This window comes from Musa acuminata, chromosome BXJ2-6 (assembly GCF_036884655.1).
Source record: "Musa acuminata AAA Group cultivar baxijiao chromosome BXJ2-6, Cavendish_Baxijiao_AAA, whole genome shotgun sequence".
Taxonomy (NCBI): Eukaryota; Viridiplantae; Streptophyta; class Magnoliopsida; order Zingiberales; family Musaceae; genus Musa; species Musa acuminata.
In genome coordinates, this window is record NC_088343.1 from 3,489,385 (window position 1) to 3,507,719 (window position 18,335).

General features: G+C 40.6%; 3 protein-coding genes across 3 annotated transcripts; 2 read left to right on the forward strand and 1 right to left on the reverse strand.

Annotated features, from left to right (window-relative positions):
- The first annotated feature begins 1,832 nt into the window (after positions 1-1,832).
- Positions 1,833-2,273, forward strand: LOC103988197 (uncharacterized). The gene has a single exon (XM_009406754.2). It carries the CDS (start codon positions 1,833-1,835, stop codon positions 2,271-2,273), a length of 441 nt encoding a protein of 146 aa, XP_009405029.2.
- Positions 2,274-2,701: 428 nt separating this feature from the next.
- Positions 2,702-7,305, forward strand: LOC135614265 (uncharacterized). The gene is made up of 5 exons (XM_065111426.1): positions 2,702-2,888; positions 5,439-5,643; positions 5,776-5,905; positions 6,707-6,779; positions 6,954-7,305. Exons 1-5 carry the CDS (start codon positions 2,862-2,864, stop codon positions 7,206-7,208), a joined length of 690 nt encoding a protein of 229 aa, XP_064967498.1. The 5' UTR covers positions 2,702-2,861; the 3' UTR covers positions 7,209-7,305.
- Positions 7,306-13,216: 5,911 nt separating this feature from the next.
- On the reverse strand, positions 13,217-15,419 carry LOC103988198 (transcription factor MYB106-like). Its single transcript, XM_018827823.2, has 3 exons — positions 15,014-15,419; positions 14,818-14,947; positions 13,217-14,632 (listed from the first exon to the last, which is right to left on the reverse strand). The coding sequence occupies exons 1-3, from the start codon at positions 15,144-15,146 to the stop codon at positions 13,645-13,647; spliced, it is 1,251 nt and encodes a 416-aa protein (XP_018683368.2). The 5' UTR covers positions 15,147-15,419; the 3' UTR covers positions 13,217-13,644.
- Positions 15,420-18,335: the final 2,916 nt, after the last annotated feature.

The window sequence follows — 18,335 nt, forward strand, 5'->3', positions numbered from 1 at the left end:
CAGTCTCTCTTATATGACAGAATGCAAGTACAGGTCACTGAAGAGTTGAGAGGGACTTTGGTGGTGGTTTGGTGGCGATAGGAGCCCCGTGACCATTTGCATGATGTGGATCTGGCTGCTGCACCAGAACAAGAGCACCATTGGAGGCTGTTGCATGGGTTCAATAAAATAATCATCAACTTCATCAGCATCAGGAAAAAGGCTGGTTGCAATGAGTGTTAGGTCACCATTATGCACCATATGATGGCATGATCACGGTCCCCATGTGCCTAGACTTGCTGCACCTGCCATTCTCACTGGCCCTTCAAAGCTTATCTCACCGTGCCATCGTTGCCTCTGTAAGTGGTGGCTGACTTCCACTCACCGTGCAATCAGACAAGCACGCAAATCTGAAGTGGAGTTACATAGTACTGCTGCTATGGAAGCTTTCAGAGTTTTGATTAGCCAAATCTGTTCTGCCTCTTATTAAGTACACAGCTGCTGGCTCATTGGCAATTCAACACATCCAATGTGATGTGGAAGTCGCATGTTGTGAAACACTCGAGCCCCACACTTGTACCGATCATCAACTGACCAAAATACGAGCATGGGGTTCTTTCTTTTCACGTTTTGCAGCTGAAAGAATGCTGAGATTATAGCCATTACTTGTGTGGCTATGGGGATAGCTTATCGAAGAGATTTATAATCAAAGACATCAGTTTGTTGCTAAAATAGGTAAGAGCAAAAAGATGCTGTTAAATTATGAAGCCAGCAAGATTCTGATGTACCCATGACGAGGAGGATGAGATGTGCTTCTCCTGTTTGTGCCATCCACTTCTGATAACTCATGATGACAACAGGCAACCTTTTCGAATACAACAGGTAGAATTTTCATGATTGCTACTCAAGTAGCATTAACTTGTATTCCTTGAAGTTTCAATGTTTCTGATGTTTTATGTATGCTTCCCAGCAGTAACCAAAATCATGTGAATTTTGATTCACCATTTTGTAGACTGTATAAACACAACATGGTAAATTGTATGTGACTGACTCTCTTGCTACTTCAAACATTCCTGCCTTTTGATTGGATCCTGTTACTCCTTTGTTGTTTTCTGCTACTATAACTTGATGGCTTGCACTGCCTATGGAAGCTGTTGTTAACAGTAGGTTGAAGTGGACTTCTGCCAAACTAGATTATATTCCTCCCTATTCTCTGGCCTTGCATTCCATACTATGCTTACATTATTATATGAAATATCCATGTTTACTCTTCATAGTGAGTAGATTATTTTAGTGTTCTTGTAAGAAGCCATGACTGAACAAAATGAACAATTAATCTACTCTTCATAGTGAGTAGATTATATTCTTTTATTATTGTTCTTATGAAGTGTAGGAAAATTAATATATATATATATATTTTTTATGTTTTGGTGGAAGAAGAAAAGTGTCATTGAAAAGGAAATTGCCTTCCGTGGCACCGGATGACCGAAGAGTCGTCGTGTTTCGCCCATCGGAGCGACTCCTCTCACGACTTCGTGGTGAGGGCCGACTATGGGCGCGACTTGCTCACAGAAGGGGGAGTTTCGTACGAAACTTTTGTCGCGTAGTACGAGACCGCATAATGTGAGCGTAGACGCCTTTCGGGCCGCATAAAAATATTATGCGGTACTAAAAAGATGCCTCTCCCGATCTCTCTTATTGTTTCCGGACACAAAAGAGAGAGAGAGAGAGAGAGGGGGTGGGGGAACATTGGGCCATCTCTCTCCTCCGCTTTATGTGGGTCCCGCGCCCGCCGGAAGGAGTCGGAGTCGTCCGCTAACGGCCGGAACCCTTGATCCGTCCTCCCTCCTTCCATGGAGACGCGATCGTTAGCTCTCGCCCTGCTCCTCCCCTTCCTCCTCTCCGCCGGCGACGCTCTCGCCCCCTCTCCCTCTCCCTCTCCCTCACCCTCCCCCTCCCGGTCGCCGTCCCCTCGCCGCACGCCGCCGAAGCAGGTGGCCTCGACCAGCCTCCAGCTGCCGCCTCCGCCACCGCCGCCACCGCCCCCTCCGCCGCATCCCCGGGTTCCCCGTGGCCGCCTGGAGCATCAGGCCGGCGCGGACGCGGGCGCCGCGCCGCCCGGGAACCCCAAGCAGCTCAATCTCGGGGAGAAGGTCGGGCTCGCGTTTCTTGTCGTGGCCGTGGTGCTGCAGGTGGCGTTCGGGGGGTTCCTCGTCTTCAAGAGATCGCAGCTGAGTCGGACGGTGCGAGGCGATCGGCGGTTGTCGGTGCCCTCCCTTGCCCATTCTCCATGAGTCTTGTTGTTCAATGGACGGAAAGATTGTTTCTTTTTGGAGTCCGCCACCGCGGAATTGGGTAAATCGGATGATTTGGTGGATTCCAGTCACAATGCGGGCTATCCTGACTTGTGGTCTCTCGGTTGGGGATCGAGTGCTCCATGACCAGCTCTGTTGGTTGGGGTAAATTTGATCTCTACTTGTATCTTCTCCTGTAATCTTGCAATGTTTGATATATACGATTGTCGTTACCTCATCACGATTATAATGTCAAATCCTTAATGATTAGAGAGAAGAATGTACTTTGTCTCTGATCTTGTTTATTGTTGATCATCCTTTTACTATGTTTCTATTCCCTATGTCTTATTTGATGCTGCAGCAATTGTTTTGATCTATTTCTTAAAGGAGAGTATGTTTGTTCTCTAACTATAGATTTGCAGTGGAGGTGTTATAACATGAGCTAAAGCGTTTTCGGAAAGAAAAAAAGAAAACAAAGTACTTGTTCATCTGGGCATTTGATCTTGAGATGGAGGCTTGGGTTCCAAGATGAGCTTCAACCAAGTCGTTTTTCCAATTTGCTGAGACTTTTGCCTTTGAGAGGGTCTTATGTACAACAAGAAGATGAAAGCAAAGGTAAAAAAAAAAAAAAGAAACAAAGAGCCATACAAGATTGAAGGAGATACAACTGAATGTTAGTATGTATGACTGGAAAAAAGAAGAGTGAGCATATTTTCCTAAGCATGATGCTTGGCAAAACACAACAATAATCGAATTTTCTTTTAACCATATCATGTGCATAATTTTTCTTTTTATGTGTTGATGTAAATTTGCTTTTTCTATTGATTACAACAAAAAGTAAAATATTGGTTTCTGTGGTTGATGATGGTTTGTTCTCATTTTCCCTTTTCCATAAAAGTCTTTCCCAGTCTTGTTTATGTTCTAGAAACCACATGCTGGCACTTGGATCTCTACAAATCTAATATGATTGTATTTATCTAGACTTGCTTCTATTGTGAATTACTATCCTAACATTTTGTCTATGCTTAATGTTGTTTAAACCACAAAACAGTGGTCCTAGGCTATATATGGCTAAGCACATTAGCTCTAATTTGTATTTATTGTTATGTAAGCCACCGAGAACTTTATGCTGTCGATTTGAGCCATTCTCTGCAAATTTAATTCCTTGGTTAAGCTTTAAAAACTCAAATGTTTGGTCTTCATTCTGATGTAACATCAACTATTCTGTAGATATCCTTTGATTGAATCAGTTACAGGCCTATAATGAATCCTAGAATTAGATTCCGGTGCATCTATTTTCTCATTCTATTAGCACCCTGACTTGCTTCTAGGAAGCTCACACATTGGTTATCCTTTTTCTTTAAAATCATGTGCTATTGTTGTCATCTTAGTATAGCTTTGCAGTAAGTATCACAAGTTAAGGAGCTTTTGGTTGGATTTCGTGTAGTTCTGGAAGCACAGTCACATAAGTTCTTTGTTATGGAAGCATTCTGCTATGTGTATGTTGTTTGAACACAAAAAGAAGAAAATACTCTTTATGAAGCAAAGATAGTTACTTCAGTGCATTTGCACTTTTCTTTTCCATGTAATCTTACTTCTTTCTACCCATACTCGGCCAGTGTAAATATTTGGTAAAATTTATCTATCGGATCGTAATTTGGTAGTGGTGTTTCCTGTTCAGCAAGGAATTAATTGACATCAATAGGAATCTTGCTTGTTATAGTGAGTCCTCTTGCATGGATGTGGAAGTTCTTTGTGAGAAGTTTTTTTATATTTTTTATTTAAGAGAGAGACAGCTTTCAGAACAATGAACTCCCATTTGTTTGTTTCCTAGTGGTCATTCATAGTTTAAATTAGTAGCCAAAGCATGCCCAGCTGATGAGTATGCCAATAATTCTAGCTAAGGTATCATCAGCTGACATCTGAATGGCACTTCCAACCCCAGCCAAAATCCAAGTTCTTCAAATCTGCCTTTCTGAGTCATGTGATTGCAGTCATGTGTCAGTCTATTCTATGCTATTCTATATGTGCACAACAAAATTTCTACTATTTAAATGGACAAGGAGCTGATTTGGCTCTTCATTTTTTTTATTTGTCTCACCATTCTTTAGATCTCATCATGTCATATAGTGGACCAGAAGTTTTGAGTTCTACTGATATAACCTTGAGTGACCAAACATGTTTCACTAACCTTAGTGGATACTAGTAGCTCCACCCAACTCACACTGAGTTAACTAGAAAACAGTACTAAGATTGCATATGCTGAATCATTCTTTTGAGTCCAATGATTTACCTAGCTTCAATGAGTTGAATTGAACTACCTTGCTTTTTTACAGATCAATTGTATGTGTGTTGATAGATGATGCTTGCAGTGATCCCCTCTTCTTACAGTATTTTTTGGTAGATTGTGGATAAAAACATATATAATAAATACATCACAAACACATTTGCTACATGAATCAATCCTCTGATTTAGGGCTTCTTTTCAGCTATTTGGAAGCACTGATGAACCAAGAAAATCTCTCCAGATGAACATTTATAGGTGTTGAGTGTTGTATCACCAACCTGCTCTGCACCTCCATCTCCCTCCCTCCTTGCCGTCTGATCCCAATCCATCGGTCAAAGAAGAATTAGGAGCCCTTATATGAAATAACATATTTGCCCCTCTAATTTTTTATATTAGATATGTATCTCCAAAATTTTAGATTTTACATATCTAAATCCTTCCTATATGTAACTCCTATTGATATGTGCCCAATAAACTCATTCTAATTATTCTTGATAGATTATCACTGAATTTAAAAAATATAATCAAATTAAATCCTTAAAATATTCTTTATTATTTTTATCAGCTATTTGATCCTTTGTGTTTTCCAGTCTTTTTTTTAGGGAGTACTAATGTTAAAAATTGAGTTTTTACTCATTGTATTCGCGATTAACTAACAGAAATCAATTATAATATCGTATCTTTGAAGGTATATATATATATATATATATGTAGTGTTGTTAAGAAATAAAGTAAATCAAAAGGATTTGGGTAGCTTATTGTGATGGATTATGCTAGTTTCTCTTACAAATTTCCTTCAGAATCTGTGTTTGCTTCAACTACATGATAGCTTTGCTTGCCTATTACTACTAATTGCTCACAACCTTTCTTCCTCCAAGGGTAATACCATGGTCACTGCTGCACCCAAAGAACTTTGTCTTCTCCTGTATATATTGGTGTGCAAGGCCAACCTTGAGCATATCAAACTCCTACCGTCAAAGCATACTACAGAGCCAGCCTTGAGCATATCAAACTCCCATCACCAAAGCATACAACACACAGACAACATGAGCACATCAACCCCAAGCAACAAGGAATCCACAGGTAACTTGTTTGATCTCACATTAGTTCTTCCTACCCATATATTGTTATGTCCTAAATCAAGTGAGGGCGAATGGATTTTGCAAAATAAGTGTACATGAATATCGTAATCATTTTTTGTGAAATTTTATGCAGCAAATAAGACCAAGGCTTCGGCAGCGCTCCAAAATGATCTTGTGGAATTAATAAATCAACATTATGATTCATGTTTCAAGAATGTGACAGGATTTGATGACTTCTACCGAGCACTTCATGAGATTATGGAGTAAGTTTTCCAATATTTAGTCTCTCCTTTTTTTCGGTCTCTTTCTTGTGTAAGTGTGTTGTTTACATCAAGTTATCTTTGAACTAAAACATATCTTTGTAGGAAATATATCTTATGAAATATGGCAAAAAATATATATGGCTCTTATGAAATAATGTGAGGAAAAGAATGTTGGACTTCAAGACTTTATAGCTTGTAGCTGCAAAAGGTATTTGAATTTGACATTTGAATTTGAGTTTTCAATTCTCTTTTGATGCCACAAGTCAAATTATGATATATGTAGTCCATCATAGCCAACATGACTTGTAAGCTTAAGAAGCAATGCTTATCCCATGCCCAAAGACTCATCAGTCAATATAATTGGAAAAGACAGTGAAATTAAACCATGCTATAAAAGATTTAAGATCAGAGGAGCCTTTTGAAAAGGATTATTTTATCCAAGAAAACCTCATCATTATTCCTACATTAGAAATTGATTATATTGCATGTGAAATCAGTCATAGGAAAGATATGTTCTGCTTAAAGATGAATTGATCCTAATATAGCGTGGAGATAACAACAGCCTCACAACACACATGGTCATAAAAGCTGAGAGCCAAACCTTCCTTTGGAGATGCTGAATATACACTAATATGTGTTTGATTTTTGCAAACAAAATTAGAAACATATGTATTGTTCTTTTTTTTTTTTTTTTTTTTACATACTCATTGATTTCCACTATATTATTTGAATTGCACACCTCATTATTATTTGGAAACTTACCCGAATGAAGTCACTAATTATTCTTTCAATTGTTGACAGAAAGCTTAGTGAGAGCAAAGGGGCAATTCAACTCAAATTGCCATCAAGTGATGCTTTAAAGTCTGCTTTCGAGGTAAGAAAAAAATTGATGATGTTTATCTTCTTATGCATAATTATTATTGACTAACTAAGATTAGTTACAATTTTTCCATGCATAATTATTATTGACAAACATAATAGGGAATGATGCACACTAAGATTGGATTATATTCACCTACCAACTTGGCATGTTATGACTTCCTTGCAGAAGCACCACCCCAGAGAGAACAAAGCCTTGTTGAAGGAGGAGTTCAAAAACATCATCAAGGATGTGATAACATTTGAGAGCTTCTCCATGGGGAAAGGAGCACTTGAGACCATCTTCTTCATATTTGGGGCTCCCATATGTACCTTCTTCCTCAAGAGGTTCATCCCTGGAGGTGCAAGAGTGTCTGATGACATACTCATCCCTGCTGTCACTTCAGGCACTGTCATCCTCCTGGCTAAGACTAACAAGCTCTAAGTGCCCAACCAACACTATGCCTTATTATTTTCAATGATTTAAGTACAAACAATAATGTTACATGTCCTAAATAATATTTTGTATGTGCTTATCATCATCATCATCAAAAGTGTTATATTGAGACAAAAAAATCAAGGTTAATATGGTGCCAAGTTTCTCTTTCTTCTTCCTTTTCTTTCTCTAATAAAGAAATTTATTACTCCCATTCAATAATAAAAAAATTTAATTTTTTATTTATAAAATTTTAGTAAAATATTTTGAAGATGTATATATACTACCATTTCCTTATATCATTAATATTCACTCATTTAAGGTTTACTTTATATTTTATTTAATAGTATATAATAATTTTTTTCCTTCATTTATGGATTAATATAGATCTCATGTCTAATATTTTTATTTTCATTAGCACATTAATCTCTACTTCAAGTATGGTTATAAAAATAAAAATTCTTATGCATCAATTTGGTTTGCAATCAACAAATTCCCCATAAAATCCTCACCCTTTTTGTTTTTATAATATTATTTATTTATTTATTTGTGTGATGTGTTGCCGACTCCATCAAGACGACGCGAATCTAAAAGCAGAGATATCCTCTCTCTCTTTCCCTCTCTCTCTCTCTCTCGCATGTCGCGTACAGGATGCCGCTTAAAACCCTACAACTCTCACCCGTCCGCCGCCTGCGCTTGTAATGGCGACGGTGATCGACGTGAAGGCTTTTCGTCTTTTCCCGTGCGTCGTTACTCATTCCAGGTGTCCTGTCTTTGTAGCTTCGCCTCCTTGTCTCTACTCCTCCTCACCCGCCTCTTCTTCCTCTCCTCGTCCCCCGCCTTCGCCTTCGCCTTTCATGTTGGCGTATCTGATGGATCGCGTCGGTTATACCGAGGAGAAGGCTACCGCCATCGCCAACCGGCTCGCTGGAGTCACCTCCCCCGAGAGACCCGACGCTGTTCTCCGCTTCCTCCGCTCTACCGCCGTCCTCCCCCCATTCAAATCCATCGTTTCGTCCGATGCCGCCCTTGCTACCTTCTCGCCGACGACCGCTCAGCCTCCTCCGCCCGTACGACGGCCTCAGCAAGGCGCTCGCTAGACTCGTCACGGCCTGCGCCCCTTGTTTCGGATACAGCACGAACCGCCTTTCTCTCACCGTCGACTTTTTCCGCTCCCTCTTCAGGCACAAGAACAGCATGGTCGTCTCCTTTTTCCGTCGCTGCCCCCGCCTCCTCGCCACCGACGCTGACCAGGTGCTCCGCCGCAACCTGGACATCCTCCGTGGGCACCCTGATGTCGACGTGCCCACCATTGTTTACAAGGCCCCCTTCCTCTTCCTCAAGCCCGACTCACTAGAGTCCGTCTTCCTCCTCGCCGAGAAGGAACTGGGCATTGACCCTTCCTCGAAAGAATATGTCAATGCACTCCACCTGTGCGCCTCATTGCCCAAAGAGAGCCTCGTGAGAAGGCTGTGAATCATCAGGAGCTACGGCTTCAACAACGAAGAGCTGTTCACCATGCTCCGGAGGTCTCCTCTCTTCCTGCGACTCACCGATGAGCACATGCGGAAGAAGCTGGATTTCCTCGTTGGAACTGTGGGCTTAACCAAGGCCCTGCTCTCAAACACTTAGCTGCTGCTTTTCAGCCTGGACTCAAGGCTGGTGCCAAGGTATCAGCTGCTGCAGAGCCTGCAATCAAGAGGGTTGATGCCCCAAAAATTTGACTTATTAAAGGCATTTGCCATTAGTCAACAGAGATTCAATAAGGTGTATGTAGAAAAGTTATGGAATGGAGAAGGTTCAGATCTTGTCCAGTCTTATATGAAGAATCTTGGTGAACCGCCCCTGGCCCTTCAACATTGAGTCCCGATGCAATGCTATATATCATTTTAGGAGTCATTTCTGCTTGTTTTGTGTGTTCTCATAGAAAATTTTTGCTGATATTTGGTAGCAAGAACGAACTACAATCCAATGACATTTTCCCTGCCTTTATTGTAGGATTTTTAGAAATCTGTTCTGGTTCATCCTTTGACTATAGTTTTCAGTTAAATGGTTTCTTGTTATATTTCCAGAGATGTCTATTGCCACTGAAACACAATCATGACGGGTGCCTTAAAGGTATAGGTTGTTGCTTAGATCTTTGCTTTTCAGTAATTTCTCTTATTAGCTCCTTGGTGCACAGTATGCTTAACCAGAGTAGAATGTACACATTGACCATGACATTGTGAATGATTAACCCTTTTAGAGAATGTGTTTTCATGAATCTTTGTTTGTAAGTTCTTTTCTGAAGTGCCAGCCATTAAGGATTTGAAATATTACTGAAGTTGAATGTTTATGAAGGGTTAGTCTTTCTTTCTTCCTGGTGAATCCTTAGGTTTTTTTTCTCCTGCAGAATAACTGCTTGAGCTTTCTTGTCTTCCTTTTTGTGTCTCAGCCAGCTCCTTACCGAGTGGAAGAATTACCAAGTGGCTGCCACCTCGCCAAGCCATCTCATCTCTGCCTCAGGGCAACAACAATGTTTTGTAACAGTGAGGCTTATCTTTAGCTTGTGCAATATTCCAATTACTAGCAGCTAAATATCAATGTTTTTTTTTGTTTCTAAGTAATATATGAATATTGCCAGTTTATTTTGCCTGATCCAATGACCATCTTTGTTATAAATGATCCAACTGCATTTAAACCAAATGTACTAGGCTACTTTATACTAGTTGAGGCTTCATATTTGACCCAATAGTTTACTTTAATGAATGGTATTCGAGGGACCCATACCTAGAAACATGTTAGAATCAGATTTGGTTATAGGGTTATGAGGGAGGATCTGTCAGTGCACTGACTTTTAAATGAATTTGGTCAAAAAATTGAACCGTTGATTCAACTGCTTAAGCTTACTTGTTTTTGGCCTGAATAATGTATGTTTTCTGTCCAAAAAACATTTGACCCTGTAATTATTCTAATGTCATCTTGTGAAAGAGATATTTCTCCATCTGTGAACTATACTAATCTTCTGGATTAGACTGAACATGATTTTTATGTTCATTAGAGCATAATTGATCTGCATTAATACCATTTACTCAATGTGTTCATCAATCCCTGGTAGGGCTCTTCATTAGGTTTTTTAACCAGATGAAAAGCTTGCTTCAGGCCTTGGTAGATGAGTTGAAAAAAATTAAGCTCTATTCCAATAGGAGTGCCAGAATAGTAAGTAATGTCAGTTGCATATTTAATAGTGCCAGCATACTGGGAAGAAACTTCTTGGGTTATAATTGGTGTTCATTATGGAATATGGCTGCATAAGGTAGTTGCTTCTTACAGCAGTTTGCATGGATTTGATGTTTGAATTCTTCTCCTTGCTGGTTAAAGCTTGAATCATCACAAATGCCTTTAGAAAAAAAAAAAAAAAACAGTGCAGTTGGAATTAGACTTACATGAAACCACTAGAATTAGATTGGTTTTTGGATACTATTGAAATTTTCATGCAGTAAATTTTCGTATACCATTGAATTAGATTATTGGAATTAGACTTTCATCTTGGCTGTTACTTTATATATCAGATATAGTCGGATTTATGCTTGTCTGAAACCATTAAAATTATGTTATTTAATTTGGATGTTCTTGGAATTGGCAGGTAGAGCGGCAGAGCTATAGTCATCAAGCTTCGTGCTGACTATTTTCACTAGCCAATTGAGCGACGATTTGAGTTACTCCTCAAGAATTGAGTTGAATGTGCAATTAATTAACCACTTGCAGATGATAATTTTCACAATGTGCAAATGGATATATTCTTCTTCTTGCTGTGAAAATTCGTCAAGCCTTGTGCTGACTTTTTTCACTAGCCAATTGAGTGACCATCGAATTGAGTTAACTAACCAGTTGCAGATGATAAATTTCACAACATGCTAATGGATTGTTGAATTGTATGATTATATTTCCATTCATGCTATGAAAGTGAACATATGTTTGCAATTTGGCCATACTAACCCTTTCTCCTAATGTAGTAGCTCTTTTTATCTCATCATATTTCATGATGACTTTGGAGTTCCCATTATAACATATATGTACATGTATATATATTATAAAAAGGTCCCAGCATTCTTGAGTCAGAAATTTTGATGTGCTATGCTTTTTAACTGCAGTAAATATATAGAGTTTCTTGGAATATGAGGCATGGACATGGTCACAAGATTCAGACATAACAAGGTATGGACAAGCTGACATGACAAGTATTTTAGAAGTACAACACAACATGACAATTATTTCATGTATATTTCAAATAGTATTATAATTTTACACTTAATGCAATGTACATTATTTATGTTCATCAATATGCAATTGTGAGAAGCACAGCAGTCATTCAGAAAATTAGAGAACATGATGTCTATGTACTTCTGCACCTGTATAAGACATTAAGGGATAAGGCAAAGGAAATTGTTTGTGCACTGCCAATGTTCAACTTATCTTGAAGCCTCAGGTGTCCTACATATAGACAGCACGATAGCATAAATAAATCACCAGGGTCCTAATATGAATTTGAAGTTATCAACATATCACTTGTTTAGAATATGAATGATTGGAAGGGCATGTGCTTATATTCACATTGTTCCAGATGTAAATATAAGTTGTAGATCATGTTAAATTATTTTTCTATTGACATAAGCCATACATCAGCTTTATGCTTGTGAACTTTGTTTAGGTCAAAGCTCTATATTATCATTTAGGAGAAAGTTGAGTTGTTGGGGAAGGGAAATTTGCAGTGTTCCACTGTTCTTTCACTTGTATGTTAACATAGTTGGTGAACATTTCCAAGATCTTCTTAAACTCATTTTTCTTTCCTCCTTTCTGCTGAAACTGTCTCCCAACATATATCTGTACTGTTAGATAAATTCGATGTTCCATTCCATTATTAGAAAAAAAATTTCCCCCTATATGTGTTGATGACATATTAGAAATTGATTAGCAAGTTCTACGATAAATTTGGAGTATGCCAGAAAGAAGATCCGGTATGACCCTCCTGCCGATTGCTTTCGAGCTGCTTTGACTGCTTTGGAGAAAAGGTAACTTCATCCCCTTCATTAACCTTCATCTTCCACTTTGGATCAATCTTTGCCCATTTTACTGTCATTTACTCACTGCTGTCCTGTTTTGGGAGCGTGAGACGCACAATTCAGCAACTCTGTGGTGGTGCTGAAGCCACTTGTGATGGTTATTGTACAAAAGCAAGCCCAGCTTCGACCATCTTTCCAGCTTCTTGTTGCAAGAAGTCATGAGAAGAGGGGCAAGTAACAGCAGCAGCAGAGTCTTTATGGCGGCGATGGCGATGCACAACAATCCCTGTGGAGCTGACCACATGGCAGTACTCCTCGAGTGCCTTCATATCTTAGCTTGCTTGGTCGGTTGGTTTGGTTCGACAGTCAAAAACTTGTGCTCATCAAAGCACAAGCAGCAGCAGAGGTAGAAGAAGAAGAAGAAGACAGAGAAGAAAATATTACCGACTACTTGTTCTGGACCACACCTATACGATCATGGTGTACATGATTTATGGCATGAGAACTGTCATTGATGTGCTCATGACACAGCATTGTGGTAACATTCATTTACCTTTTCCATGAGAAGTATCGATGATGCACACCACCGTGGAGAATCCGCCTTGCACAGAGGTACGTAGATGTCTGATGCATGCCATGAATGTCCCTTTCTTGTTGTTTTACTAGATACAAGAAATCTTACTTGGATAGATTGATGGAACCACATGAGTGTCATAACAGGTGGAGTAAGGAAAGGGGAAGGAAGAAGTAGTTGATCCACTGCAGCAAGTAATAGTTTGTCCTCTGCATGAAACATGCCTTTTGAGCCACGCAAGCTCATTGGATGATGCAACCTTAGATACTTCCCTTTCCTGCACCAAACTCCGTGCGGGTTCTCTCTCTCTCTCGGCTCTCTTCGTGGTAAAGCGGGAGTTATGAGCATGTGGGTTGTGTCTGTTCATGCCATCGCCACACTGCAACACCTTTCTCTGCGTTCGGAGGAGGATTTAAGCCGCAGAATGGTGCCTCCCAGAGTTATATTTCCCTATAACTGTTAGATTTTGATGTATATACTTGGATTTAGTCTCATATCCAAAGGTACAAAACAAATGAAATTTATGATACTCAAAATCCCCAAGAAGAAGAAAAGAAAAGAGGAGTCGATCAAATCAGAAACACAGTCGCCATGGTGATGATCTCGTGATCAACTGCAGCAAAGGCCTCCAAATGCTTGACTCGTTTCTTGATAGCAATTACGGAATGGAGCAGTACAATTATATATATATACTTCAAACATTACAATTCCAAGGAGAATCCAAGAAAAGGACAATACGAGCACATCATCCCCTTTTTATTCCTCTTATTTTTTTGGTTCCCATCACAATCTTAGACTATACGTAGTGGATTTGAATCCTACGGCTACTTCATGGCACAGGAGATCTACGCAGGAAATCTACGCGAGCTGAGTTGTTGTAGAACGCCGGCGCCGGCGCAGAGTTGGAAGAGGACGAGGAGTTGACCGAGTTGAGAATGCTGTTCCAGTAGCTTTTCTTCGCCTCTCCTTCCTTCTCCTCCTCGTCTTCCTCCTCCTCCTCCTCCTCCTCGTCCTCTTCCTCGCAGGTCTCACGTCGGGTTGCGTAGGAATCGCCGCAGTAGCCAAGAGGCTTCTGGGCGCCGGAGTCACCCAGCAGCAGTCCGGTGAGTCCTGCTCCGAACTGTCCCCATGCGCACCCTTCTTGGGAGGTGTATGGCTCCGGCAGCCATGGCGCCTCCCCGCCGAAGGCATCTACCGAGAACCCTGCGAAGCTGTCCATTCGGTCCTTCGCCAAGCACTTCCAGTCCGCGGTCTCCGGCTCCAAATTTTCGCCTCCTTGATGCCTGACCGCCGCCGCATTGCCGTCCACGAGCCCCACGCCGGCGGCCGCGAAGCTCAAGGTGGAAGTGGGCGACTCCAGGTCGACCCGTTCGATGGCTGGCTTCGCCGGCCAGACTCCGTGCCACGCCCTGAGCACGTCGAGGCAGGGAGGCGGTCCGGGGGGCGCGCCCGGCTTGCTGGCCAGCAGAGCAGGAGGCAGTGCGGTGGTGGAGGACGACGACGAAGACGACCCCAACTGATGCTGCGGCTGCTCCTGCTGCTGCTGCAGGATCGTGGAGTTGGATGCTGTACGAAGCTTCGACTCCCTCACGAGGCGCGCCTCGGCTTCGAGGCGTGCGCTCTCCCATTGCGCCATGTGGCTGAGGTTGGCGGCGCTCTTGGAGTGGCCGTCGGCGGAGACGAGGGCGTCGCTCTTGGCCTTGTGGGTGCAGGGATCGATGCCCATCTTGGCCAACCGCTTCTTCAGGTGGGTGTTCCAGTAGTTCTTGATCTCGTTGTCCGTTCTCTTGGGCAGATGGGTGGCAATTGCAGACCATCTGAAACACAGCAACTGGGATTCTCATCAACCATCGATCAATCACAAGCAGTGAAGAAAGCCAGGGTTCTTCTTGTAATCCATCCACCACCATCGATCCACAATGAGATAGTAATGGCTGAACTCGAGAATCACTGAAGGATTTGTGATATGTGGAGGACAGGAGGAGTAAGCAGGGGGACTCACCTGTTCCCAAGGAGAGCATGGAGTTGGATGATGGTCTGTTCCTCCTGCAAGCTGAACTCGCCCCTCTTGATATCTGGTCTCAGGTAGTTGGTCCACCTCAACCTGCAACTCTTCCCGCACCTCTGCAGCCCTGCACAGAATGGCAGAGATCACAATTCTCTCCTACCATGTCACGACGACGGCTTAGGCGGCTCACCGGCTTTGGCAGGCAACGCTCTCCAGCTCCCGTGGCCGTGCTTCTCGATGTAGGCGAGCAGCTTTTGGTCTTCCTCCGGCGTCCAGGGCCCCTTCTTCAAGCCCACCTTCTCGCAGCAAGGTGATCGACCCATCTCGGTGGGATCTCGACCTGCAGAAGACAAGATGCTTAAGCTCTCAGGGCCTTCAAAGTCTCCATCCCCATAGTAATTGACATGCAGAAGGTGCTGGATGTCACAGCAAAGCCAAGATGTGGAGCCTTTATGGTTGCACTGGAATGAGAGAGAGAGAGAGAGAGATGGGCATCAAAGGAGGGTCAGCACACATAAATAGCACAGATATAAATAAGGTTTGAATGTGTGCCATGACCTAAATAACCCAGTGGTGGTTACAGCCACATTAATCTCCTCCTCGTCCTCCTCTACCACCACCACCACTGTCCTCTGTGCTCTCTTTCCAGGTCAAGCCGGAGGGGTGGCTTCCACATTTATCCATGGAGTAGGGTAACTGCGAGGGGTCATCAGCAGAGCAGATTGGGAAGGCTTGCAGGAAGAGAAGGCTGCCACGTAGTTGAGTCTGTCGAGAGGAGCTACCTGCTTCAGGCCTACCATTCCTCTTCCGGCAGCTGCTATTAATCTGCCATTGGGTCCAATTCTTGTATCCGGTCATCATCTTCCGCTTTGCTTGGTCTGCTCCAAATTGCTTCCTTCTTTGACATAATAATAGTATTCCAATTCTCTGATTAGAATGATTGTACATAATAAAATTTGAGGAATTTTAAGCATAATTTTGTTTAAAATTTGAGGAATCTAATACTCTGATCAACCACTTAAAATATCTCAATTCTCTTCCTATCTCTATTGAATACTCAACATACGAGTGAAGCAAAGAGTTTCGCTATAATTAGGATCGATTTGCCAATGTCGATATATCGACACACGATATATATCGATGTGTATCTGAATAGAAAGAAAGAAGAATAAAAAGAGACAATAGAAAAAAAGAAGTGAACGATAATAATACTTGTAAATAAACCTACCTCTTATACCAATCTCCTCCTAGTTGATCATATCGATATATTGCTCGATTCACGTCGATCCGACCAAAACGTCATAAAATTAAATTTAATATAGAGCATAGGGGTTAAAATAAAAATACTTGTAAATAATATCAAATTTATTATTATTATCGGTGGAAGCTTCATTCACTAAAACCAAGCAAGCAAGATGGCAAATGCTACATGATCTCTTTGGTGATGAAAGGAAAGAGTACATGAAAGGAACAATGCGACCAACAACAGTAATGCGACGTCCCAAAGTGCAATCTATTTACCGGCAAGTAAAACAAGGAGTGGGATTTGGCATCTATCCAACCACGACAATGTGGCATTCCTCAGTCTAATCTATTTATGGATTCGAGCTATTTGGCGTTCTCTCTTCCCAGCCTTGCAAGTAAGTAAGTGGGTGACTACACGCCAAATTGCTGTGGACTCCATTTCCCACAGCTCTTTAATGGGCAAAACAACACATGTTATCTTTTCCTAAGACCAAAGTATGGGACATCGGATCCATTCCTCGAGTGCAAAACTTGCAAGTATTTTCTTTTACGGATCACAATCCTATGTTTAAACTCATCTCTTGTAGAACTCTATGATGGTGTTTTATGAGAAGGTTTGGAGATGGTAGAAATTAAATGGATAGTAAAAATTTGAAGTAGAGAGAAATACTATCTATCCTTCATTATTTTTCTTATTCACAATATACTACTTGTCAAAACTTTTGAGTCTAATAGGATTGAGCTTAAATTCATTATTTGATGAGTAATTGAGTTGGGAACATGTTTAATTTAATCTTAACAAGTAAGGCAACAACAATAGTTTTGTTCTTCACATTAATTCTCACTCTTTTCTTGTCCATGAGGTTGGAGTGTGGTTGAGGACTTGTGTAGACTAGGGAAGGCCATGGAGCAGTGGAAGAGCTCAAGAACAGCAAGCACTCCACTTATTTCTAGAGATAGAGAGAGAGTGAAAGTGATCAATTGACCTGAGGGATGTGAAAAGATAGATAGATTGTCTACCATGGTAAAAGAAGAGAGGAAGTTCTAAAAAGGACCAAAGGACAGTGAAGTGGTACACTGATACTAGTCATATATGTCACCTCCCAGATTGAAGGACTGAAAAGGGCCAAAGACTAAATGAGACATTGGGGTAGCCCTCTTTAATTCCTCTTATCTGTACAAATGACCTTTATACTTTGTATTTGATATCTCGATTTAGTTTTGTATAAGGTAAAAATTTAGATTTACATATAATAGTTAGTTTAATAAGGATATTATTATTATTAATTCGAGTTTATATATTTTGAATTAGTATTTTAAATTTAATTAAATTAATGAATCGGATAACAGATAGTATGTAGCTAATCTAAGACGTAATGATAAATTCGAGTAAGAAAGAATTATCTATGCGACATAATAGATTTTCTTTTAGAAACAAAAATATAATACCAATTCAACATAGAAATTTAAGCTTAGATTATGGGTGATGGGACTCTTTCTATCTCTATCTAACATAATATTTCCTAATATCTCTTACTATTTATGTGTAGCTTTTTTGCTTTTAAGTTGATTATATATTTTTTTTATGGATATTAGTTTTGATACTGCCTTGAAATCAATGATAATTAGCCTATGCTAAATTGGTTTGGATTAACATATATTAGATTCGATGTCGATTTAACTCAAAGTTTATATGTAATAGGACTTTTTAAATTCTTATTAATGTAAAACTATTGTTGTCATAGTCCTCTTTCAATCTATATCTCACACAAGTATTTTGCAAAATGCAAAACTATTTTGCACTAATTATTAATTTTATCATTTTATCTATATGATAATATTGAGTAAGTCCTTTTATTATGATGTAGCACTTTATATGTCAATATTTTATGCTTACTATATATTTTATATCATTGTACAACTTGCTTTTTACAATTATAATAGTCTATGCAGATCGAGAGAGAGAGAGAGAGAGAGAGAGGAGATGGACGATCGGAACCTGAACGGGTTCTTGATCGGGTGCGTTGGGGTGGCGGTGCCGTTGTGCGCCTACTTACAGTGCATCACCCTCAGCCTCCTCATCCTCGTGCGCGGCCTCTTCGTTAAGGAAGGCTTCCTCTCCCTCTGACACCACGCGACTCCTCTTCTTCATATAGCATTGAAAGTTACATATCGTAAATCCGATCTAATGTTGATTTCAATCCTGACATAAATTTTTTTTATATTACATATAGCATATCACATATTTTATGCTTACATCTTCTTAG